This window comes from Haliotis rufescens, unplaced genomic scaffold, assembly GCF_023055435.1.
Source record: "Haliotis rufescens isolate VD_foot unplaced genomic scaffold, xgHalRufe1.0.p SCAF_5, whole genome shotgun sequence".
NCBI lineage: Eukaryota > Metazoa > Mollusca > Gastropoda > Lepetellida > Haliotidae > Haliotis > Haliotis rufescens.
In genome coordinates this window covers 48,722,958-48,750,408 of record NW_025964223.1, presented here as the reverse complement: position 1 = coordinate 48,750,408, position 27,451 = coordinate 48,722,958, and the positions used below count along the sequence as shown (strand labels likewise).

At 37.4% G+C, this 27,451-nt stretch overlaps 2 protein-coding genes across 4 annotated transcripts in view; both read right to left on the bottom strand.

Annotated features, from left to right (window-relative positions):
* LOC124137107 (SH3 and multiple ankyrin repeat domains protein 3-like) overlaps positions 1-7,430 on the bottom strand; it is a 136,597-nt gene extending 129,167 nt beyond the window's left edge. The window contains exons 1-2 of one of the 3 annotated variants that reach the window (XM_048384498.1): positions 7,157-7,430; positions 4,606-4,701 (exon numbers count right to left, since the gene is read on the bottom strand). The gene's annotated coding sequence lies outside the window, so the exon portion shown is untranslated. Of the gene's footprint in view, positions 1-165; positions 1,059-4,605; positions 4,702-7,156 lie in introns of those variants that run through there. The other 2 variants (XM_046503273.2, XM_046503270.2) reach the window with 2 other exon arrangements.
* Positions 7,431-12,380: 4,950 nt separating this feature from the next.
* LOC124137110 (ras-related protein Rab-39B-like) lies at positions 12,381-27,436 on the bottom strand. The gene is made up of 2 exons (XM_046503279.2): positions 27,099-27,436; positions 12,381-22,637 (listed from the first exon to the last, which is right to left on the bottom strand). Exons 1-2 carry the CDS (start codon positions 27,314-27,316, stop codon positions 22,211-22,213), a joined length of 645 nt encoding a protein of 214 aa, XP_046359235.1. The 5' UTR covers positions 27,317-27,436; the 3' UTR covers positions 12,381-22,210.
* Between the last annotated feature and the right edge of the window lie 15 nt (positions 27,437-27,451).

Sequence of the window (27,451 nt, the reverse complement as noted above, 5' to 3'; positions counted from 1 at the left end):
TAACCCTCTGAAACTACACTCATCTTTACCTTATACTAATACACAGCTGAAAACAATATTATCAGTTTGTTAGGGTAAAGAGACATCCATGACACAAGCTAGACATGATCAATCCTATTATGTTGTGCCGGAAACAATCTAACACTGACCACTTGAAGAACTCACCACTAGAGCTGACAAATGCCATACGCGAGATCCAAAGATTTTTTTGTTAATCCTTCCAATAGAAGGTCCACCAAGCTCTCAGTCGCTACACATCAAGATAATAATCCAACAATCAACTCCATCACTGGACTTCCATGTTTTTCTCTGATACTCCACATCACTGTTACCTAAGTGGCCCAAACAGCTGGTTACCATGGCAACACAAATAATACACCTGAGACAATAATGAGGTAAATCAGCATTTCAACTTTCATAAAGATGAGCAGCAACAACAACAGGCAAGGCTAAGCCTGCAACACTGAAACTGTAACAGATGTTGCAGTAAGTAATACACGCTGTATTTAATGTATTACATTTTTATATGAGCCTAGAGTATGTCATAACATTGGCTGTGCAGGGGTCCTCCCTCCCTCTTCTCAATAGGGTGTGACCTTGTAGGGGATACAGTATGTAAGAAGGTTTCAATGATGCAGCAATTATCTAATCAGTTGATCAATTGGAACAAGCTACCGCCAAGACAAGGACACTGCTGGGTAAATCGTGGTATCATGTCATTGTAAGAACATCAATCAGTACTGCACGAGGACAGATCTAGGTTTTGTTTCATGGACCCACCTACAGTTTGCAAAAGTGGTTGTTTTTTTAAAATGCAGTTTGATTTAACATACAATTTGATTAATATATTTCTGTGAATATTCTTTTGATAAAGAAATGCTTCAATCATAAGTGTTTTTTTTATTAAATTATTAATTTTATTTTCCCTCTTGCCTCTATTAAACAAATCAGAAAGTCTATAAAAACAAGAAACAAATTTGGTTTCGCCTAATTAGTTACATTTTCTCTAGGAATCAGTGTTTGAAACTGAGGTGTGGGTCCTTGGGTCCTTGTGTTCTTTTCCTATGGTAGTTTATAATCAAGAAGCTGAATCCCCAACTAAGCAACATGGACCATACTGACTGCATGCAAGATTTGCTGTAGATTACATTTACAGATTTCCTTCACTCATTACTATGGTTCAAGCCTTACAGAAATTGTACAAATTTCTTCAAATGTCACTTATTTTTTGGACCTCCTGTCTGGCATCATTCTTGAGAACCAAACAAGTTTGAGAATGATTGCAATATCTTCCACTCAAGTAATTTGTTGTATAATTTGTTATGTTATGACAGTTAATATATTACTTATTATCCATACAATTGTTTGTACAGTTTCTAAAATGTTTTAACTGTCTTATTTTAATAAATATCCAATGCAAGTTCTTAAATTCAGAAAAAATCTTGTTCTCCTTATGTAGGTCATGAATCAAACCACACAGCTACAGATAAAAAACAGTGGAAACATTCATTTTTTATTGTAATATTTCATTGTGTTTCGTCATGGTTTGGTGGACAGCAATAACTTCAGACAGCTTCACAATGTCAGTATTTGATTAAATTTATAAATAATGGCAAGAATATGTAGAAATATATTTCAGATCAATATAACAGTATATTTATTATTCAAAAATATTTATTCAACTGAATACATGTAGCATAATAACAGAATAACTTATGTTAATGGATGCTTTCCAGTAGCAGACATTTGCATAAGACATGATTCTAATCCAAAATTCTCACCTTCTTTGATTTGAAATTAAAAGAAGATATGGATCACCACTAGTCATTAACACAATCCATAAAAGTGAAGACACTTACTTTGTTTATAATAGGAAACTAATAGTATTATCACCATATCTAAGCTTGCAAACACAACCTACATGAAAAAAGACAAATTTGTCACTGTTAAAAACAGAAGTAACATGGCAGTACATAAACAGTTTTTATTTGCAGAGGTCAGACATTGTATTTGTCTACAAGCAAACTGAACAACAACATGTCTATTAATCAATGAACGGCCTTACATATCCCCCATGCCACTAATTACCTTGATCTACTCCTGGCTCACCTGTCACTAGTTGCCATGCCCACCTGTATTTCACGGAGTCAAGTCACACCTACCTCTGCAGTCTCACAATCAATATCAGTAATCGGCTGATGAGTCGCCTGCCACACAGAATCACTCAATCACAGGCACACACTCATTGAGCTTACCACTTGGGAATTAATAATATACTCACTATACATTATGTATTGTTTTGGTCTGAAAAAATACCTGTTGCTACTGTCATTTTCAGAAAATAGAAACCAGAAGCACTATTAGCTTTGAAAAATCTATTTCCTGTTTATTTATGTTTCAGTCTTAATCATTGTTACTGTTTAACATATTCCAATATATATCATATTTTATGCAAATACATTCTTGTAACACTTGTACATATTCAATCAATTTCCAACAACAGAGACTGTGACTGTTCAATGTATAGTGTTCAAAATATGTGCATATAAATGACAGCAGTGAGCTTAACATGCATCTGTATACTCGCCATTTACATGGCTAAAAGGTGAGTGTATCCTGCCCCACCAGTGGTGCCCATCACAAACAAGGCAAGTCAATTGTTCACATTGCATCAGACATCATTTTTGTCAGATCAGCAAGAAGGGGAGCACAATTGGTGCCCATGGGGATGCCTGCTTCTTGCCTCAATGCCTTACCCACAAATCTTACATAGAGGTTGTCAATGAGGAAGTCAAGCATTTCAAAAAATGTATTCTCTGTAAACTTCAGAGGGCATTTGCTTTCATTTTTGACAAATTGTCCTGAACCTCTGAAGATAGATATATAACTATTAGTATATCTATCATCACCATATTTTGTAACAAAAGCACCACAGATCAAGGTATGAAGTGTTTTCTGAAGTTTGTCATGTGGGATGGTGGAGTACAAAGTTGAAAAAACAAATGTTTTGACATAATTTAACTTTGTTCTTTTCTGAGATTGTAAAAAGTCAAGCAAATCCTTTGAACTTTTGAGAATCCACATGGTATCAATTCCACTTTTCTCAAATACATTCTGTGTATATAATGAACGTCTTTCGTTGATTGTATTAAGGAATATAAGATAGCTACACGATAAATCGCAAAGAACAATGAAGAACGAGGCATGGTTTCTTTCGTGATAAAACACTGTCCTATCATGAGGTCATGTGCTGACGTCATAAATTGGACTTAATTTTTTAGAGAAGTGTCTAGTGAGTTGTTCCCCATAGATGTAGCTGGACATGGCTGATAAATACAATGGCCGAACGATCGCCACCAAAAATGGGAGAGATATGGCAACCAGTATTGGGAGAAAAGATAATTGACGTGAAAATTGTGAGAATACCAAACTTAACCCCACTTTATCTAAAATGGAGTTGTCTGACATTACCGATTTCGGATTGTAGTCAGGGAATCATCATTATTTAAATACTGGGAAATGTTTTTTTAAGATTGTACAATTTATTGACATTCTAAAAAGGCTATACAAAATGTTGATTTCTCATATAAGAAATAAACAACTTGTGCTCATTGTTTATCATACAGTAGACACGTGAAGATCCGGGGTAGAATAGGTCTTTAGCAACCCATGCTTGCAGTAAAAGGCAACTATGCTTGTCGTAAAAGGCGACTAACAGGATCGGGTGGTCGGGCTCGCTGACTTGGTTGATGCATGTCATCGATCCCAATTGCGTGGATGGATGCTCATGATATTAATCACTGGACTGTCTGGTCCAGACTCGATTATTTACAGACTGCCGTCCTATAGCTGGAATATTGCTGAGTGCGGCGTTAAACAACAAACCAACTAACCAAATCATACAATAAAACACTGCAGGGAGAATAAACAACTCAGGACTGCAACCCTCATGGTTTATTCTCCCTGCAGTGGTTTATTGTATGATAAACAGCTTCCACTCGTCGTTTATTTCCTAATTATGATTAATCTTTGAGACAAGGATTTGGTGGTAATTTGCTGGACCCAGATATATATCTCTCTTTGTATGGATTTTTATGGAGCTTTGGAATACAGTACAAAAGAGGAATAGACATGTCTTCAGATTTTAGAGTTAACAGATAACATACTGGCCTTATATGTGGCATTATTTTATATGTCACTTATACCAAGTTCTTTCATCAAACAATTAATGAAGAGATGTTTACATATATATTGGTTTAGTCATTTGAGGCCTTGTCAGTTGGAACAACTACAAACTATCTTTGCAGGGCAGCCAGACTTTGGGTGACAGCTGGGGGGGGGACAGAATGGGTTTGTTCCATTTCTGTTTCCTCTTTTTCAATCTGTGCATTCTACCAATGACAACCTCACGCACTGACGTAACACACTCTGAAAGATACTAAACATGTTCATCTTCTCTTTTGGCCCATTTATTGATATATGCTTTGACAGCATCCATAATGATTTTAAAGTCGTGATCCCAATTGGTAGGAGGCTGCTCACGGTATTTTGGTCCATATTTGAATAACTTACGAAGGTTGTTCTTGTCAATAATAGAGAAGTCACCTGTGATTATATGACCTACAGGTTGGTAGCAGTATGAAGAGTCTTGGCAGCCACAAGCTGTCATGAGCTGCCAAGTCCATGTTCCGCAACACGTTCCTATAATTGAACAACCTGGATGAAATGGTGATCGTAAAGGAAAATGAACTCATGGCACATAAATTAGCCCAACCACATATAGTTTGACCAGAAATTATGGAGAATGTTACATACCATTTTGACCATCAATATTTACCATATCAAAGGTGGATGTTGAATTTATTCCAACTTTGATTCAAGGGAGACAACTCCATGTAATGTGTCATATTTGTAGTGTATAGTTGGCTTCCTTAGAAAACAAGCTAGCAGACAACAAACCAGGCCACTGTGGAAATGGTATTTCTGAATTATACAATCAAGGAATCAGATCAGCAGAGGTCATTAAAGAGAGAACAGACATTCCACTATCAACTGTGTACCATGTTTTGAAAAATATTGAGAGTGTAGATGAAATTGAGCACAAAAAGGGAGCATATAGGCCAAAGAAATTGACTGTCAGTGACAGAAGGCGACTTGGTTTATTGGAGTCCAAAAACAGAAGAAGGAGCATAGAAAATATTAGGCATGAAATGATTAATAGAGGAACAGTTCATGTTTCTCAAAAGACAATAATAAAGCATTTGCATGCAATGGATCAAAAGAAATCACGAGGAATCCCATCAACACTCCTAAAACCTGAACAGCAAGAACGATGCTTGAACTGGTGTTTGGAGCAAAGAAATTTAAATTGGAACAATGTTATGTTCTCAGATGAGAGTTCAGTATGGCTATATCTCAACTGCATAAAAATGTGAACCAATTTAGGTACAGAAACAAACATTTACCAGCGCCCCGGGCGCTGATTTGTGTGCCAGACCATTACCGTATTCGACGTAATAAGCGCCCAGGCGCTCTCAAAATTAGAAATAGGGGGCTCTTAATAGAATATAATTATGGTGAGAAAAAAAACAGAGTTGAAAGATTGTAAATTTCGTAGTTTATGCTGACAGCCTGAAAGGACACAAAAGAAAAGTATGTGCGTATTATACACGACAGATATATTTTCCAGAATTTAATTGCCCATAATTAAGGGTGCATATAACACATGAGTGCGTTTTGTACACGAAAAAATAAGTCTTTTGTACATTGATCAATCGGAAGGGGTGCTAATTGGGATTGTTCATTAGCCAATATTAGAAAATATCGCCGTGGGCGGGGAGCTTATTATGTCGAATACGTTATGTGTATTTGAAGGTAACATGACCAGTGCAGTGTATACTGATATTCTACTGGGACAAGTCCTTCCAGCAGCACAAGTGTTGTGTGGTTATGGGCAGGTATTCCAGCAAGAAAATGATCCAAAACATAGAGCAAAGTATCCTCAGAAATGATTTAACAAGCCCACTCCTGGAATAAATTAGTAACAGCCCGGACCTAAACCCAATTTGGGGAATCATGAAGGACAATATCAATAAAATAAATCTCAAAAAAAGATGTGATATGAAAGCAGAGGTGGTGAGATATTGGGACAGTAAGACTCATGATTTTCTTGATAGGCAGAATGCATCGCGGCTTTGAAGCATTTTTTAGGAAGAGGTAGTCTGTCAAAATATTGAACAGTTTGCTGTTTTGTAGCTTTAGGTAAGCAGTGTTTGTTGGACAAACGTATCTGTTGGTCTATGACTTAATAAAATATATCTACAATTTACAATGTTCTCATTCTAATAATTTCTGGTCAAACTATAATAGGACTAATAGAATTTTTTTTACTGAAGTACACATTTCTCAAATTCTTAGCCCGCCTATCTCTCAAGCCTGTAAGATCCCTTGTGCAAAAACCCTTTTCGTGAATGTTCAACAGCCTGATGTTGAAACAAATCATAGAGCATATGGTCACAAGGCAAGAAGAATATAGATATTTCTAAATAAAGTAATGGAAAAGATTGGAAACAAGGGATTTTCCTTGGTTGGTATTACTGCTACCTTAATGATACCTTTTGTCAAATAACTATTTCAATATATAAGATTTATACTCATCATTCTATATCAGCACACATGCAGCTATCTTCATTAATCATGGCGATATTTTGTGATTCTATTTCAAGTGGCAAGGAGTACAGGCTGAAGGTTGCATGACTAAAATTGACCTGTAACTCATATCATGCAATGATTTCAACATATATTGATGAATCTAATCCAAATTCAACTTGTAAACATGTCTGGTTCAAGTTCCACATGTTCCATAATTGCGAATTGCTCTGTTATAATGAAATCATGTCACATATAAGTTAATGACAAAAGATGGATGGGGACTGATTTCTGATGGATGCAAAACATGAGTAGTCTAGATACCACGGAGACAGGTCAAATGTGATAGCTAGATACATTGATCAGCATTATCTTCATCAGCACCCACAGTAAACGAATTGACCAGTGTTGAGATTTCTGAATATTTACGAATATCCCCATGAGAAGTATTTTCAAATACACAAATATAGGGGTCTCCTGGCTAGTTAACTTTGGGCACAATACTCACTTGACTATGTTGTGTGTCAATGTCATCAGTGCCAGAGAAGTCTTACATCACTGTCATTAGTCAAAACAGAGACCATATAATCTATCTATTATATGGTCTCTGGTCAAAAGCCTTTCTCTTTTCTACAGTTTTCTTCTTGGTTTGGGGGAGAGAGATAAAGTGTTATGTAGTGAACACATTCAATCATTCAAATTACGACACAGCACCGCTGTATTGCCTGTTGCATAATCAAAAGCACTTTTGTGACAGCGTTCCTCTCAAACTTCTTGCAATGTTGACATTATGTCGTCACTTCCGGAGAGTCCGTGCCGCTTCCCATTGGCCCCGACCCAGTTGCGTTTTGAGGCTACATCCACAGGAATGTTCCCTTTCCGTCACTGCACAATGGACAATGTTATAGTGTACGTAATCAGATACTGGTTCAATATTACAACATGGACAATTTTCGGTGCATCTCCCTGTACTGTAACTAATAACATCGTAACACGCAATTTGAGACGTTTAGACCAAGGGGCTTATAACATCGTAGCATTGTAAGAATATATTCACACGTTTTCGGACGTCATACGTTTTCGGACGGCCATGTTTATCGCGATTACTCGCGCACGGGTTGTGTAGCATCACACAGACATTGTATATCCTCAGATGATGGCTTGTTTTTAAGGGAACGTTGTCTTTTAAAAGTGAACGAGATGTTTTACAGTTGTTGATGTGAATAGAGTGAAAACTACGAATTATATTTTTAAAGCGCCCGAAAACCCATAACACTGGTATATATATATATATATATATATGCTTGTCGTAAGAGGGAGGCGTCTAAATGGATCGGTTATTCAGGCTCGGTGACTTGGTTGACTGGTTAACTTCATGTCATCGCATCCCAATTGCGACAGATCGATGCTTTTGATGTCAATCAATGCGTAGTCTGATCCAATCTCGACCATTTACAGGCCGCCGTAGTATATAGCAGGAATATACTGCTGAGTGTGGCGTTTCACTAAACAAACGGAACCTTATATCCACTTGGGGCGGTCGGGTAGCCTAGTGGTTAAAGCGTTCGCTTGTCACGGCGAAGACCCGGGTTTGATTCCCGACATGGGTACATTGTGTGAAGACCATGTCTGGTGTCCTCCGCCGTGATATTGCTGGAATATTGCTAAAAGCGGCGAAGAAACCATACTTACACGATCACTCACTATAACCACTGACCCGTGAAGATCCGGGATAGAATAAGGTCTTCAGCAACCCATGCTTGCCGTAAAAGGCGACTATGCTTGATCGGGTGGTCAGACTCGCTGACTTTGCTGATGCATGACATTGTATCCCAATTGCGTAGATTGATGCTCATGATATCAATTACTGGATTGTCTGACTCGATTATTTACAGACCGCCGTCATATACCTGGAATATTGCTAAGTGTCGCGTTAAACAACAAACCAACAAACAAACAAACAGTACATACTTACACTACTCGTGGCTACTCATGCCCTCGGATCCCAAATAAAGATTTGTTGCATGCAGCCCTCCTTGTACGTACACAGAAGAACATCAGTCTTCATGGAGTCATATAGAACCTGAAGTATATATTCATTTACTTGAACATCATTCCGGAAACTTTCAAATGGTCTTGTGCAAATTGGATTGGGATTTCATATCACAATTTGCAAATAATACATGTGTAACATGCAATGACCGAATATGTCGTCTGCTATGCGTTTCGCATGGACCAGGTTTGACTTCGTATGTGATATCATATGATTGTATCACCGAAATATTACACAACGTTAGGTTAGGATTAACAAAAGTGTTCCTAGATTGATACTTACCACAGATACCCCTTAGATGATAATAAATAAAGAAACAAAACCCTTTCCATATCCAATAGAAATCTCTGCATAAAGAGTCGATTGTACGATTCCGACTATATCATAAGAATGTGTTTATGAATCGCTATCAAATAGTAATGACACCAGGTGTTCGCGAAAAGGTGAGCGTGCCCTGCCCCACCTGTGGCACCCGTCACAAACACATCCAAAGTCAAGTCAATTGTTCACCTGAAAAAACACGGGGACACATGGTACAAGTCAAAATAGGGAATTGCATCGGAAATCATGTTTGTCGCTGATGCGTCAAGTTTGGAAATGTCCTCCACATTTTTACAATAAAACATTTTGAAAGCTTTACTGAGGCCTTGAATGTTGTAACCTTGATCAAACAATTTCTGATCAGGAGGCGTATGCAATCTTTGAAATCTTGGTAGAAAGAGCATGCTCAATTGTATCTCATAAGTTGTGAAATTTAAACACCAAAGGCTGGAGCTGCTGGAATATTGCTCGACATGAAGGAAACTTGACTAATGGAAAGTTGAAGTCATCCCTCTTGTCATACAGTCTTGTGGAGAGTGTTTTGTTACTCTGAATCTTTGTGCATATAACTAAATATGAAACAGATGAGACTTTCTCACTGGTCTCCTTTATTTCTAGTTCAGGTGGATAAATCAGTGGAAGGGAATTGGCTGGTTGATGGTTATTGAACGATATCAGATCAGCGATATACCTGAAGCTTAAATAATAGTATCGTAATAATAATTGTAGCGCCAAATAAATGCGACGTCACGCCAGTTTTCTCACATAACGGATGTGGTTCACAGGGCACCGGCAGCTTTGAATGCTACTTAGAAAAACGGAACGCCAATGTTCTGTTTATGGAACACGCTTATAACATAAGTGTACTGCTTATTATTTTATATTCAGGCAGAGAACACATTTGTTCAGCAAGTTGTCCGTATATGTTCCATAGCACGCATAAATACCCAAGGTAAAATTAGCCAATAGAATGACAGGGTTCTGATGCATGTGAATGTCCCGTAATGCAGGCAAGTTATTTCCTTGTATTACCAATGAGCTGTATTTCAATAATGATTTTTTGTTTTATTTAGCCAGGCTACATGTGAGTTATTAAAACAAAGTATGCCCGGTTTATAAACTATTTATTATTCATCAAACTCAATATATCACCCTTCTTATGTACATTTTCTGTTCGACTTACCAAACTATCAGCCTCGAGATCTTTTCTTAAAAAATAGATATTCCGAAAACACAAATATATGGTTGAATTAAAATTTATCTATCAGTATTCATTAAATTATCTCTGCTAATGTGCATGGACGTCTCCCAGGAAAGAACACGTGGGTTCTACAACAGATCACAGACGTTCATCAATAGAACACGTGCAGCACGAATTTGAACATTCGTGTTCTGTGGCAGAACGTGTGGAGGCGTCCAATGTTCAGTATTAGAACACATGGATTTAGAGTGTTTGAAGAAATAACACCACGGTGTGATATAAAATATGTGTATACTGTGGCTTTATATATCTAATACATGTTGTCATCATCTGAAAGTCATTATCATATGGTAATTACAACAACCGACACACTGTGTGGTGTTCCGTTTGGCACAAACCCGACAAGGGTTAGATGTCATACAAACATCAGTGTCTTAACAACCACACATAACTTGGGGGAATAGATAAACTCGTTCTTTGGTAGGCATATCACCATTAACTAGTAGTTGATCCATGATAGCGCCTTCCTGGTGATTGTAATTGGTCATGTAGTTCTTGTCGAGAAGCCAAATGTCGATAGTATATAGTAGTATATTTGTGTGACACATCGTCTCATGTACAAACAAAACAGGTTATTGCAGTTTCCCAGATGGTGATAGAGCACTTGAAGATGGGCGTCTCAGTTTTATCCATGCAACTTGGTAGATCAGAAGCACGTCCATGGATTGGTTCATGCATATATTCCATATGAATCTGGTTCTAAAATGGCGGATTTGCATGACTGAACGAGGTCGTGTCGTTTCGATGACAATTTCTCTGCAACAGCTTGGTGGGGACATCACTAGAACGTGCACCGTGGGTTTAACGAACTGTGGGCAATCGGTTTTCGGTTCAGCGATGGAGATTATAATTGTGATGTTACGGCAATGTAAAGGCCAACAAAGATAGCTTACTGGTTGGACGACCACAAACACCAAGTGCGCATATCAGTATAATGAATTCTTATGGTATGGGCCAAAGTATTTTCTCGACATATAATCATATTCAGTAATGGTTCATGTCACTCATACACGATTGTCGCCTACGTTCTCTAACATCTGCCATTGGAACGACAGCTTCACTCGTCACGAAGTCTCGGGATCGATTCAGCAAGTATATTGGTACATGATTTGTCAAATGTATTTTGTTTCGGTAATTTTATCAAAGCCCAGGGCATTCATGTCTGGCGCCCAACTGAGATCAGTGTTTGGTCTTTTTTTTTTTTAATTGTAGGCCATAATTGCATGATGCTAATTACGATTTGTTTCAAACGACACACAGCTTTATCATATATCATAATTATAAGAATACATTGAGAACACGAAATTAATCTTAATAAAAGAAAATTATCTTGGGAGTTACACTGTCAAACTGTGTCACATGAAACGTATGTAAACACACAGGAAGTGCCATCATCTACATGTTCTCTAATGTGTGAAGCTTGGTGTGCGATCAAATGGAGCGAACAAGCAGAACGGTTACAAGCAGACGTGTGAAGATCCGGGGTAGAAGAGGTCTTCAGCAACCCATGCTTGCCCTAAAAGCCGACTATGCTTGTCGTAAGTGGCGACTGACGGGATCGGGTGGTCAGGCTCGCTGACTTGGTTGATGCATGTCATCGATCCCAATTGCGTGGATCGATGCTCATGGTGCCAATTACTGGAGTGTCTGGTCCAGACTCTATTATTTACAGACCACCGTCATATAGTTGGAATATTCCTGAGTGCAGCCTTAAACCACAAACAAACAAAGTTACAAGCAGCAAGACCAGTTGCTGGCCTTCCATAGCACTTCACTTGAACATTTATATCATGAGAAAGGATGGAGACTGTCAGAAAGCAAGACAACCAAGAAACGTTGCTTAAATTGAAATAACTGAAAATCAAAATCCTATTCGTGCCATATTATTAATGGTTTCTCATACTATAATAAATAATCGGTTTGCACCACCTCCATCCGGTTACAGGCCGCTGCAATATACCTGGAATACTGCTGACTGTGGTACTCATTCACACCAATAACCATGATGAACTAATTCATCTCTTTTCTGATATTCATGATAAACGTACCCTGGACAAGAGAGGGTCATATATGGGGAAAGACAACATGATGGAGGTAGACTGCATGAATGTCTTTATTATTATCAACACTATAGTGCATACCAGTGTTTACAACTGCAACAGGCAACCAAAAACCACTGGCTGCATTTAAAACAATAATGATATTGCACTTACAACACATATTAACAGACAGGTATGCATATGGCAAGTAGCAACTGAAAGATACTGGCCACCACACAACAGTACCAGATATACATGTGATACACACACTTGTGGATATGGATATACATGTAATATAGAGAGAGCTGTGGGTATTGATACATGTGTGATATATTGAGGTGTGTGTTTGGTAGAATGCAAATTCTTTACAGTTGAAATCCAATACATTTAGCAATTAAGAATATTCTTGTTTCCAAATAACTACACAGAAAACCATTAAACAATGCAATCAGAATACCACAGCACACATACTGCACTGTTTTGTCACTGAGATAACGTAATATTTAATTTAATCCGAAAGAACAATGAACTTCCTCGTAAATTAACACAAACAAAATATTGTAGTTTTATTGAGGCTGATTGAGGCTGTGCTTAACACAGTCACCTGGTTGTGAAAAATCAAAGTGTCTTGTTAATCTTGGACGTGTTTCGATCCTTGCCACCTCTGTTATATGTCATGGTGTAAACTCAACGTCACAATTCCATGATGAAAGCAGGGAAATGAACTTTAACCTTGGTAAAAATGTTTCTCTATTTTTCATTTGTCACATTAAGCTCAGGTGTCACTGCTTCCTGGGACAGCAACAGATTTTCATTTGTTCAATAAGCTGCACCAATATAGAAATAATGTCACAAATAATATTGTTATACAAGTTATTCAGGTGAGGTTTGGAAAAATAAATGTAGTCACAAAACACTAGATTTGTGGGGTGGGGTGTGGTGAGGTGGGGTGTCATGCTTCACTGTCTGGTGCCCTTCAGTCCAGATCTAAACATAATTAGTGCAGTGTAAGAGATCAAAACATTGTCTCTGTGTAATCAGTGACATTAACTGCTAGATTGATCTACATCATGAAGTTCAAGGACAAAATGGTGTGTGAGAGAACTGTGTGAAACTGAGACACTGTCAGTGGGAAAATCATTAACTACCTGGTTGACATATATCATATGTTTAAATTTGCAGACAAAGGGGGCTTAGAATGAATTGAGGCAATCTTGCAAGGATTGTCACTTGACCCTAGTTCTTCCTTAAGTATATTACTCACTGAATTGGCTGAGTTTTGAAGGACAATTTCAAATCAATAATGTAAATAAAAAACAAAACAATAAATCATCAAAAAACTAATAAAACCATTGTACTGCAAGAACTGAGTATCATTCAAGTAAGATCTTCTAGCCATAGCACAAGTCATTTTCACTGGCATCAACATTTGATGTGTTTTAGGTGATTAACCAATCAAACTATTCTACAAGAAGCATCCCAAACTAAGGTAGAAACACCTATTGTCTTCTTGCCTCCGATATGTCAGCTTGTTCAAAGCTCCACAAAGAAGTGTTGTTGTTCAATAAAAGTAAAATGGTAAAACTCAACAACATTAAGCTCTGCTAAAATGCATCCATCAGCCATACATGTACATAAATGTACAATAAAAATGGAAATATTAACCTTCACCAGGAATCTGGTCTAAATACATCCAAGTACTTATTTGAAGATATGAAATTATTTTGATTTAACAAAATAACAAAATCCTTGAAACAAGAGGTACAATCCATAACCACTTAGAAATGTAATTAATATTAATGTTCACCTATGTATGTTACAATACCTACATATGTAATCGATATTAGTGTTCATCTTTACAATACATACATATGCAATCGGTATTAGTGTTCACCTTTACAATACATACATATGCAATCGGTATTAGTGTTCACCTTTACAATACATACATATGCAAATGAGATTAGTGTTCACCTTTACAATACATACATATGTAATCGATATTAGTGTTCACCTTTGCAATGCATACATATGCAATCGATATTAGTGTTCACCTTTACAATACATACATATGCAATTGATATTAATGTTTACCGTTGCAATACATACATATGTAATTGATATTAGTGTTCACCTTTACAATACATACATATGCAATTGATATTAGTGTTCGCCTTTACAATACATACATATGTAATTGATATTAGTGTTCACCTTTACAATACATACATATGTAATTGATATTAGTGTTCACCTTTACAATACATACATAACTGATATTAGTGTTCACCTTTACAATAGATACATATGCAGTCAATATTAGTGTTCACCTTTACAATACATACATATGCATCTGATATTAGTGTTCACCTTTACAATACATACATATGCAATCGATATTAGTGTTCACCTTTGCAATGCATACATATGCAATCAATATTAGTGTTCACCTTTACAATGCATACATATGCAATCGATATTAGTGTTCACCTTTACAATACATACATATGCAATTGATATTAATGTTTACTGTTGCAATACATACATATGTAATTGATATTAGTGTTCACCTTTACAATACATACATATGCAATTGATATTAGTGTTCGCCTTTACAATACATACATATGTAATTGATATTAGTGTTCACCTTTACAATACATACATATGTAATTGATATTAGTGTTCACCTTTACAATACATACATAACTGATATTAGTGTTCACCTTTACAATAGATACATATGCAGTCAATATTAGTGTTCACCTTTACAATACATACATATGCATCTGATATTAGTGTTCACCTTTACAATACATACATATGCAATCGATATTAGTGTCCACCTTTGCAATACATACATATTCAGACAAGCCAGGAGATAACAAAACACCAATGCCATGGAATTTAACTATACTATGCTTTGGTAATAAAGAATTTATACAACAAAAGCAACAACATATCAACATCTGAAAATCATATATACAGAATGATAATTGATGTCATGGTGCATGTATTTAATCCAATAATTTGTTTCAGCTATTATAATAAATATATATCTTTTAACAATTGATGTTAATACATTATTCCATATTTCCAAACACTGGGAAAAAATGTTGTTTTAGTTCATAATCTTAAATTGGTTATCATGGTTACTAAATATTTGCTAAACATTTTCACAGCTAGGTGAAACATGGCAAGTGTGTGATACGTGAAACATAAATGAGTGATTCACATAATATGCTGAACTTGGTTCTAATGATATAATCTGCAAGATATCAGTCAAAACCGATATGTAACTTATCGACCCTGATTCATTAACATCATAAATGATTATTATCATGTCATATATAATAGAGGTGAAATGCTTCATTAATTCATTGCCATTCAGTTCTTGATTCAATCTACAATATCAATGTGATTCTACCAATTCATAATAAAATCAGACTGCAGTATACAGGATACCATCCGCCATTTTGGAAACAAAGGGGCCATTCTTTTCGGCTGCCACTATCACTTGACTCATAATTATTCAAGGAGGGTGGGGGGTGTATTTAATAAATTCCTTATTTGTACTGTTTTTCAGCTTTGTCCCTCTGTTGTGTGTAAATATTAAACAAATATGTCAGACAAGTATCTTGCAGTGTACCAAGAATCACAATCAAACCTCGCAGTAACAGCACTGTAGCATAATAAAATACAGACATCGTATACATTCATCAAAACGCAAACCTTGAAATTTGATTTATGAAATTGAATGCAAATATGTAATTAAACCTAACTAACCAGAGACTTGCAATGAAGTAGCAATGAAGTAGCACTCAAATTTACATGTATCCTTTACTAAAGTGTCCATGCAGAACGATCACATTGTTTATTGGACATTGTGCAACACTGGAATATTGTGAGCCGTATCACACTATGACAGCATCACACCACTACAATCATGCCCACTAAGATATTGTACAGAAAACATACAAATCTGTCAAATCATGAATGTTGAATAGACATACACCGTATCAAATTACGTGCCTACCAACACTCAGCCTGCACATACCACAACAAGCATCATATACACGCACAGTAATTTTGGCATGTGAAATATTTGGTTACATATATGTAGTGATAGTGAAAACCAATCAACATAAAGGCGCTGATTTCCATCCCTCTTCACCAGTGTTTTACTACATGTAATTTCACCCAACGGTTTGTTTACCATTGGCAGGCCACACTACACGTCACACACAGATATCATCAACACACCGCCATCAACACAACACACTCCAGCAACCATGTCTGAGTACAACTCTGGGGTATTGTTTGAGTTAGACAGTACAGCCAACTGTAACAGTTACAACACCTAATATAATAATTAGCCACATCTACACATTGTTGCAATATGTCAACAGTCTTTCTCACATGTTGAATACTTGAAGCATTTTTAATCTGGCAGGCTTGGTTATGTTATTTCTTGAAGCATAAATCATTCTTGTTTCCAAAGATTGCAAAGAAGCATAAGTACACTTATTCTAGTGTATACAAAAAAACATGCACCGATTCACTAAATTTGCATAAGACATTGTCACACATTGTCCTTCTATAGTTAAAGAAACTCTTTCAGCTGTATTTGCCTACATTTACATGGTTAAGCCGTTTCTTGATATTCAGATGAGGAAAAGCCTAAAGTGTAAATCATGACGTACTGACCTGATCTTAGAGTGAGTGAGTACGCTTTTAGCATTATTCCAGCAATATCACGGCGGGGAACACCAGAAATGGGCTTCACACATTGTACCCATGTCGGGAATCGAACCCGGGTTGTCGGCGTGACGAGCGAATGCTTTAACCACTAGGCTACCCGACCGCCCCCCTGATCTTAGAACCGCCATAACCCTCAGTGATTTTTTTCTGTTAACCCTTACAAAAAAGAAAGCTTACAGCAGCATGTGTACACTGAAAAAGTGCAAGATAATGAAAGCAAATCCAATCAAACATTTGCTCAATATGAAACAAAATCAACTCGCATGCTCCTGAAACAAGCTCACTGAAGTAATACTGACACAAGCATCCATGTCTTGCACCTCCTACTGCATGCACACAAAAAAAGAGAGTTACAGCCGGGACTGTAGATGGAGCTGTTCCAAGACAACATACATGTAATATATTGTGAACATGTAACTCACCTAAAAACCTCCATTGAACACTACGAGCTGTGTAAATGTTTGATTGGCATTTAGAAGTTCTAGAACACGACCAAAACATTTTCATGGATAAGAACTTATACTCCTTCATTGCCCTGCCCTGCTTACTTCGACAGGATAAACTTAATGCCAATATGTTCAAAGCAGGAGAATGTGTGTTGAAATAATATTTCAGGTAATAAAGTAATAAATGATGCAAACTGCTAAAATCTAGATGATTGCGTTTCTGGGTCTCTCGTGTCCATCCTGTCATCCCTATGTGAGTGAGTATGGTCTTACGCCGCTTTGAGCAATATCCCAGTAATATCCAGGTGGGGCTTCACACATTGTAACCAGTGGGGAATTGAACCTGGGCCATCGGCGTGAAGAGCGAACGCTTTAACCACAAGGCTATCCCACAACTTCATCAGACTGTCTTCACTAGGAAACGTCATTTTATTTGAAGTAAATGCAAGTGATATATGAGAGATGATCGGATTCATCAATAGGAGGGATATAGAAGAGATATAATTGCGTAATAGCCACTGGTGGGGCTACGACCGAGCCCAGAAACTTAAGCCTAGTTCGGAAAGGGTGGAAACAGGACTCTTACAGTCAGTTAACTCCCTTGCCTCGGGAAGAGGTTATGTGACCTATTTATCTAAAAATATTTTGGATATGGTACCTTGCAGGAATTAGCTTTATCAGTTTTTAATTAACACACAGCAACCTAGAAAACAACAATCAAGAACAATTAAGTGAGTTATTACTCAGACCTTGAAATTTGTAGAAATAAAGATGTCATTTAGATCTTTGATGAACACAGTGGAAGACAATGCATCAAGTGGGATCAAGATTTCAAGTATGTTCTATTAACGAAGTCATGCTAGGTGAGCTACAGATCCACAGTAACCATGGTAACAGACAACACATATGAAGTGATAATATACAGCCCATACACAAGACTTGCACATACTCCTTATCTGCCATCATCACAAGCTATTCATCGTCGTCATCATCATCATCATCATCATCATCATCATCATCACACATACACCCTCCATCACACACTGCAATGCCTGGTCACTATCAAACTCTGCATCAAATTGTATCCTTGCAGTCATACCAAGCTCCACCGCTGCAACCAGCTACAAAAATTTCGGAGAAAATGGTGAATAGCACACACATTCATAAAGAACAAAAGTCCTACATGATACAAGGCTAAGAAGAAAGATGAAGGTAGTGTTCCTGTAAATATTCTAGTCTATATTGTGGAGTCAGAAGCCCAAACATGAAGGGAAGTTCAGATACATGGAAATGAACAGTTTTTGTGAGTTCAGATCAACATAATAAATATATATATCCAGTACCTGCAGTCAAGAAGGGGGACACATTTGTCATGGGTCCATCTCAAGAAACTTTTATATCCTTCTGTCAAATTTAATTGACTAATGTCTTTTTGAAAACGTCAATAATGAAGGAGAATGATGGTTCTGTTTTGTAATTTGAAGCCATGAACAGTTCGTGACTGACAATAGGAAATAGTCTGAAGCTACAAAAGCCACAAGATCATACCAGTTTTGAGAACAAGCATGGAGTATGCGGGATAAAAATGCACACAGATGACCCACAAATGTAATATGGCAATTAGAGGAGAGCTAAGAGTAGCTGTGTTGTAATGTGAACCCACAAGCAAGGGTCTGGTGCTGACAGACCAAGGATCATAATCAGGGCAAATCTGGGATTCAAACCCACTATCAGCTGATCCTGGCATCTGCAGCACATGAACTGCATTGCATTGCCCACTGGCCCACCCCTGCTGCCAGTCACAGCATGCTGAAACGAAGCAACATGATTGAGATCATGTCAGAATCATGTTCTTGTCTGTTCATACCTAAAACAATAGGCCTACCTCATCAACCAACTGAACAAACAGGTACATAGGATTGTGCTATCTAATTACAATGGGGTGGGTTTATACACGTGACAATATTGCAATCAAAGTTTTAGAATATCCGACTTCGAAACTGTAAAGTAGCAAACATCATTAACTGAAAATCTATTCAAGTTCTCCATAATGTGCATTTTATCATCTTGCTTGGAAATTTGATGGCGCCTCTCTTCAAAGAAGCTATCTGGTATTTTAATGTCAGCAGTAGCTTACCAACTGGATGTCTAAAGCTAATCATGCTACTACACATAGTAATGATCAGGTCATTAGCTACTTCAAAAATAAAGATATTATCTTTGGTAAGAAACTTGGGAAAACTTTCACCAAAATAAAACTGTTAGGATAGAAAACCAACTTCTGTACGGTTCTCAAGAAGAGTGTGTGAACCACAGCAGTCAGCAGGTTAGGATACAAAAATAATGAATTCTTAAAATTTGAAATCTCTTTTGTTTTGTTTTGATTATGAAAAAATAATATTAACCACGTTGCATTTATGAGTCTAAAACCAATATGTCCTGTTCTAACATACCATGTAAAATTAAGTGGTGGGTTAAAACTGTCCATACGAACCTATGTGTTTCTTAAAATGGAAAAGGAATTTGAAAAGCAAACAAGAACTAACCAGCAAAACCTAAACATCATTCCTTTGAATTGATCAAAACAAGAAGTTGATCTACATTCCACCGGCCAACTATAAAATGATTGTCATTTTCTACTGCAACCTTCAGATTACTGCATTTCCAAAACACTGTGTCACTCTTTTTGTCTTATATTGCAAACTGACTTTCAAAGTTGTAGATTCGTTGCTGTTGAATTCTTCAATCTTAAATACAAAATACTAAAAATATGAGATTGTGGAGACATTACAGAATCCTGTTCTCTAGGGTGCTATACGTGCTTACATGTTTCACAAGCTTGTTAGACACCTTGAAATTCAATAGAGCAGATCAAAAACGCACAAAGTATTAAGCAAAACAAAAAAATAATAAAGATTCTTCAATTCTTAGCTTGTAATGTGTTAATGCCAATTTTCTAACAAGTTCCAATATTTCAAATGAGCATGTTAAAATCATCATGATCCATGGTTAATGTTCTAATCAGGCCATTTCAACAGGAAGTTTCATCTAAACAAAGTTTAAAAAGCAGGGCCAGATACCATTGGTCATATTCAACTAGTCCAACCCTTATTTCAGACTAGTGCTTTATGTGAAGTAACCTTATTTTGTGAGAAAACAACTAGATTTTTTTCTAGCCTCAGACTAAGTCTCTTGGCCATGTCTATCCCAGAAAAGTTGCTATGGAAACCTCTCCACATTATCTGGTTGACTAGATAATAAAGAGTGAAGCTGAAACACTAGGTGAATTGTTAGTGTGACTGAACACAACCAGACACATGGAACAGCTGGACGTAATTACCGTCAACAAACCAGTCAGGCATGGTAAATAAGTGTTTCAAAATTCTAAATGACACACATTTTCTGATTATATTGATAGAACACTTTTGTAACACAGACAGTAATATAGTCCAAGTGGTACTATAGGTGGGATAGCATGGTGATGAGAAAGACATATTGGTCTCCCATTTCGTCATCATTTGTCTCCCATATCATCACCACGTACACGTGCAAGGCTTCATAACAATTACCATATAACACATTATACCTATCACTGTCTATGACATTTCATGTTTTAACTTTATTTCCTCAGGGATCTGAAAGATTCTACTGATCATATACATTTGGATCTTTGGGTTCATTGGTCAGTGTGAAAGGGAGATAACTCTACACCACTGTATCTCTCCTGTGTTGCCCCACCTGATTCTGAGAGATCTTAACATCTCTGATGTACAGATTGGAAGACAATGCATACTAAATTGAATTACTTAAAACACCAAATAATCATTTTCCAATAAGGCTAAAAAAATTAATAGCCTTGGTTCTCAGACACCACCCGCTTCATCAGTCTGTAGCATGTTTTCTTTTTATTTCATTTTTCAAACAAAATCAAATAAAAAAAATCCTAATACTTAAAAAGCAATGCGATCTCGTGTTATCGCCATGGTGGCAATAGGAGTTTGCATGCTTGTTTATGTAGGGAGGCCCTTTCCCAGGTTGATTGTACACAAATGGTTTGGTTACATACGAGTTTGAACAAGCAACAAAAAAACCACCACCACCCGTCTGCACTATATTTTCTGAATTCATTGCCTGAGAACCAATTCTTTTATTTTTTAAACAACAAATTTGAGCAGACAGAAGGCGAGACTTGTACTTCTATGCTTCATATGATGAGAACACATTCATAAATGTAGAAACCCACCGACAACCAAACCAACTTTTTTCTTCATCACAAAATGCCAAACTCGATTAAAATTAGAATCCTTAACAGTCTTAAATAATATATGTATCCTTATGTCATGTCAGGAGTTTGATGATGATAAGGATTTGCATGTTATACAGAGACAGTTACCTACAGATCTATAGTAAAGGTCCTTACAAATCCAATAGTAAGTACATCAAATACAATGAAGACTATCTTACATTACTTAAATCCCTTTGGTGCCTTTAGAAGAAACATGAGTCACATATCATATAAGTAACAACACCTATAGTTGAAACACCAAGGTACAATTGACTGGATAGCAATATGTAGCACTTCTGCTGATGGTAGTGTACTATTACAATATCTATAGTGGGTCCAAGTCTAAACAAGCCATTGCACATAAATTGATGGAAAGACTTAAGGGAGGTAACTCCATCAACAACATCCACCACCCTCAGGATCGCCTTCAAGAAGATGCAGATTATCTTTCGGCCGAGAAAATCCAGGCTTCACCCCATCCCACCCTTCCTCCAGTTTAATATGGCCATCCTCCAATTGCTGATATATGTCCCGCGCAAGCAACGCAAAGGATTCTTCAATATTTTTGCCAGATTTTGCTGAGGTTTCCAAAAACTTGTGTCCATGAATTTCAGCAAAACGTCTCCCTTCCCGTGCTGTGACCTGGCGTTGTTCTTCCATGTCGGACTTGTGGCCCAGCACAAGGTAAACAGCCTTCTGTGGCTCTATGTGCATCTTAGATTCCTCATACCAGTCCTTTATGTTCTCAAACGTGCTACGTTTCGTTATATCATAGATGATCATCACGCCCACTGAATTGCGGTAGTAGGACCGTGTGATGGACCTGAAGAAACAAATGCATCCATTTTAAAAGAGAAACACATTTTGGAGCAAGTGAATGAGCATGGTTTAACCCATGGACATCAACAATGAGCTTCAAAACCAAATATAGCATTCATGTTTCGAATTAAAGAACGAATGCCAATTGACAGTCCAAGGTTTGATTGAGGTCTTTCAACGTCATCAACACCACTTATAACTAAAATTTTATTATGTATATTAGTCAAGCAATGAATTATTGCACTAATTACGCAGAGACAATGTATCAGTTTCACACATGCCTCTACACAACTCATGACTAGACTGCAAACACATCTTCAAACTGTAACATCTGTCATGTCTGTTCTTGTGTTACAATCAATCACATTACTTACCCTTGAATCTATTCTGTTTATCAACATTGATCAATGGATCTTCTATTAATAGTAATATCAGTCATGGATATCACTGTCAGTGTCTATAAGATTATACATGTATTTAGGCATGACACATGACAGGACTTCTCAAGTGTACCTAACTTATGTCCTATCAAGATCATGTGCACTAAACCATTGCCTAACCAGTGATATCATTTATCGCGTTCTAGTCCTGAACTACTACTAACACACGTGAAGGTCCGGGGTAGAACAGGTCTTCATGCTTGCTGTAAAAGGCGACTATGCTTGTCGTAAGAGGTGACTAACAAGATCAGGTGGTCAGGCTCGCTGACTTGGTTGATGCATGTTATGTATCCCAATTGCGTGGATCGAAGCTCATGATGTCAATGACTTGATTGTCTGGTCCAGACTCTATTATTTACAGACCGCTGTCATAGAGCTGGAATATTGCTGCGTGCAGCGTTAAACAACAAACAAACATACAGAACTGTTATCTGTCAACCTATTCAGGGAGTTCCTGGTTCTATTTATTATACACTTGCATAGATCCATAATAATTAATCTGACCTTGCATCTTCCCAATGCAAGTGAGTTAACTGACTATAAAAGTCCAGTTTCCACCCTTGCCGAACTAGGCTGGTATTATGGAGTTATGTTTTGGCTGGACTAACGAATCTATGCATAGTCCAATCACAATAGTGCAACGAAACCGAAATCTGGTTCGTAAACTGTCATGCAGATGTCGGTCGATTGCAGGATTTGCTAATCATTTGCACCTCGAAATCATTGTCAACAGATATTTTCCAAATATTTTCATGTTCTTAATCAAGGTGCTCAAGTGATTTGATGCATTTCGCGATGTAAGACCCATTTTATCACAATATAGATCATGACTATCAACCAGATCAGCTTGACTGGGCGCCGTCATTTTGTTTGAAGCAAATGCAAGTGATACGAGAGGTGGAATCTGATTGGTCCGTAGGAGAGGCATAGATGGGCAATAACTCGTAACAGCCACTGGTGGCGCTATGATCGAGCCCAGGAATTCCAGCCTAGTTCGGCAAAGGTGGAAACTGGACTTTTGAAGTCAGTTAACTCCCTTGCCTCTGGGAGATGATGACCTTGCTGACTGGCTTACTTATTGTGGCCTGTTTGTTTGCTGCTCAGATTCACAGAAATCATGCTGCAAACAGTATGTGCATTAACTAACTTGGTGTTGAAAATCTATACTCAACATATAACAGTGAAACCAATTATTACTTAAATATACGGACATTATAAAAACCAAGCTACTAGGGCTCAGATGAGTCCAAATTTACTACATGGATACCCAACCCGCAATTACCCAACCCAACCTGGGTACCCGCTACAGGTCTCAAGAGTTTGGTACAAAATGTCCAATTGGAAATAGTTGAGCGTAGCCCTGGTAAAATGTAATTAAATATATGTATAAAACGATCTTGTCATGCATACACTGAACATGCTGAAGTTGACCTAAGTGTTATTTTTATTTAAACCAATAAAGGTCAAAGCAATGGTGTTTAGTCAGAAAGAAATGCGAACATTAGTGACTTGTACTGTAACCATAGAGTTCTAGATATTTTTAATCATTAAACAATATATCACATGACTAACCACTGGTCTGGGTAGTCCTGTGGGTACCCGGGTCCTACTCAGTACACACCCGAAGCTACAAATACAATAAAACGACCAGTTATCTTTTTTAAAACTTGCTTTAAAAACTCTATGTGTACAAAATTTGAACTACACTGAACAGTATGACAGTTTTAATAGTATAGGGGGTGTAAAGAACACCATGCATACCCTAACCAACATTGGATAACCATTATCTTGGTGTATGACTATCAAAAATCAGTTTCAGTGAAAGTTTGGTACAACTAGAATGCTGTAAGTGTAGACAGGTTCGGCTATCTGACTCTATTTTTTACTAAATGCCATAAATTTACAATAAACTTAAAGAGAGTCTCTGCTCCACGGTCTTGTACCCATTGAAACATTGAAATTACTGTGAGGTGTAAAACTTGGGACATTGTCTCTGTGTACTAACTGTCTGACTCATCTACATCATTTAACTGAACTAGTGGACAAACAAAGGTGTTTGATGCTTTGAGCATGTTGAGGACAGTGAGGGTCCATTAGCACATTAAAACCCATTAAAACATGCTAAAAATACTTGAACTGAAGGAACTTGCTGACTGAGATATCAAGAGACTGACTGTCCAATCCCATTTTGAAAGACCAAACAAACGATCAGTTGCCATGATTATCAGGGCAAACTTGGGAGCAGTGCACTTTACTGGTGCACTTATTCAGATTTCAATTAGCGCTGCTTGGAGGACTGATCTCACACTGCTAGCTTGAAGCTAAGCAAGGCTAATGAGTATATCTAATTAGCCAACAACACTTTATAAAAGGAACATGGGCGCTACCAAAAAACCTAGTGTTCATCTACCAAGTGATCAGCACCTTATTGTTTACCTTTAAAATGTGCAGTAGTCATTTTCTTCGCGAAACTTGATAAAAAAAATATGGATTTTCTTCAAATTATTTTGGATTAAACTGTTATATAAGATAGAAAACCCATACCCTACCTCATATCTACCCGGTAACCATGCTAACCCTAAGGATCGTACATGTGTGTTTGGTTGGCAAGTGGTCCCCAGCCCTTAGAATCAGACCCGTGAAGATCCGGATCAAGATTAATTTCTAACACTGCCAGTTCACAACTACGCTGATGACCCGTGAAGATCCGGGGTAGAATAGGTCTTCAGCAACCCATGCTTGTCGTAAAAGGCGACTAACGGGATCTGGTGGTCAGGCTCGCTGACTTGGTTGATGCTTGTCATCAATTGTGTGGATCGATGTTCATGATGTAAATCACTGGATTGTCTGGTCCAGACGATTATTTACAGACTGCTGTCATACAGCTGGAATATTGCTGAGTGCGTCATAAAACAACAAACCAAACCCTTAGAATCATAAATGGGTGTCTGACCAGAAGAGGATACCTTGCCCTAATGATCGTAAATGGGGTGCTTGATCTGAAAGGGGATCCAAGGGCTAAGGATAAGAGTTGGAGGTAACCTACCCTAACCCTACTAATCCTAAGGATCAAAGAGGCGTGAGATATGTGAAGCGAGAGCCACAGTTGGCCGCCTGAGCCAATTAATGCTATGTAAGCTGTGCCTGGTAGTAAACTGCATTGTTGCCCTGTATAGTAGAACTTACACTAACATCTAGTCTCTGAAATGAATATATTTTACAGAAAAAAAACAGTTGTTAAATTATAGTTATGAAATGGAATAAAAAGGAGCCCAGAGACTTTCTTCATTACCTGATACTGCAGTAATCTAGACTTGCCAAACGTTATTAAATTGCATGGGGGGTATTGGATATATGTCTCTGCGTCTGTATGACACACTATAGTAGTAAACCTGAGAGACGTTTTGCAGTGTAATTTACTAGCTACACTTTCAATTTTTAAACCCTCTACTGTACAAAGCATACAATGGATTATTCACAGCCTTTTCTTCATATAATCAGTAGTGTTTTGCAGGGTTTTTGTTACCACTGTCTCAGTGGGAACTTGGTAGGAAATTGGCAGCGGTAGAAACTAACATGTTTTGCCCACTAGTCCTCATAATGACAACATATAGCAAAACCCTTAAACATGGCAAATGTCTAGTTCTAAAGATACCTTAACTATTGGGCAGTTTGGCAAGGACTACAGAACCAGTGCCAATTTCTAATGCAGCCCACGCTGCATAGGTACTAAGACACATTCACTGTCCATTCTCAAATATTAAGCAATTTCTGTGTAATAATTATGTTTCAGCTCATATTTGACAGTGGCAGTTCACATACATCAAAGGCAACACTCTTTTATAGATAAAGATATCAAATAATCCCACGTTCAAATTCGATACCGGTGCCAACAATTATCTACCTCCTTGTTCATGAGAGATGCTTGATGCAACATCACGCCACTGTATTATCAATGAAGAAGCCATATTGAATAAATTATTTTGGTTCCACATGGAAGCTAATCTTTATAAAAGACAATTCACCTAAATCGTTCTTGACCCGCTGTGTCCCACAGTTGGAGTTTCACCCGAATTCCAGGTTTCACCTCGATAAGACGAGCATAGAAGTCTACCCCAACCGTGGGATCGCACTGCTCTTCAAACTTTCCGTCCGTGAAATACCTCAGGATAGACGACTTGCCTACAGTGCTGTCTCCGATCAAAATCAGTCTGAACTGATATTGGAAGATTGGTTCAACCATTATATATGAGATAATTTGTAACCACTGTCACTTTAGTTCATTACGGGTATGAAAAACGTCACACGAATCTGAAAGGGGTTTCCCAACCTTTGAGATTCACCAACTTCCTGTCTAGTTTGTTTGATCACGTGGGTG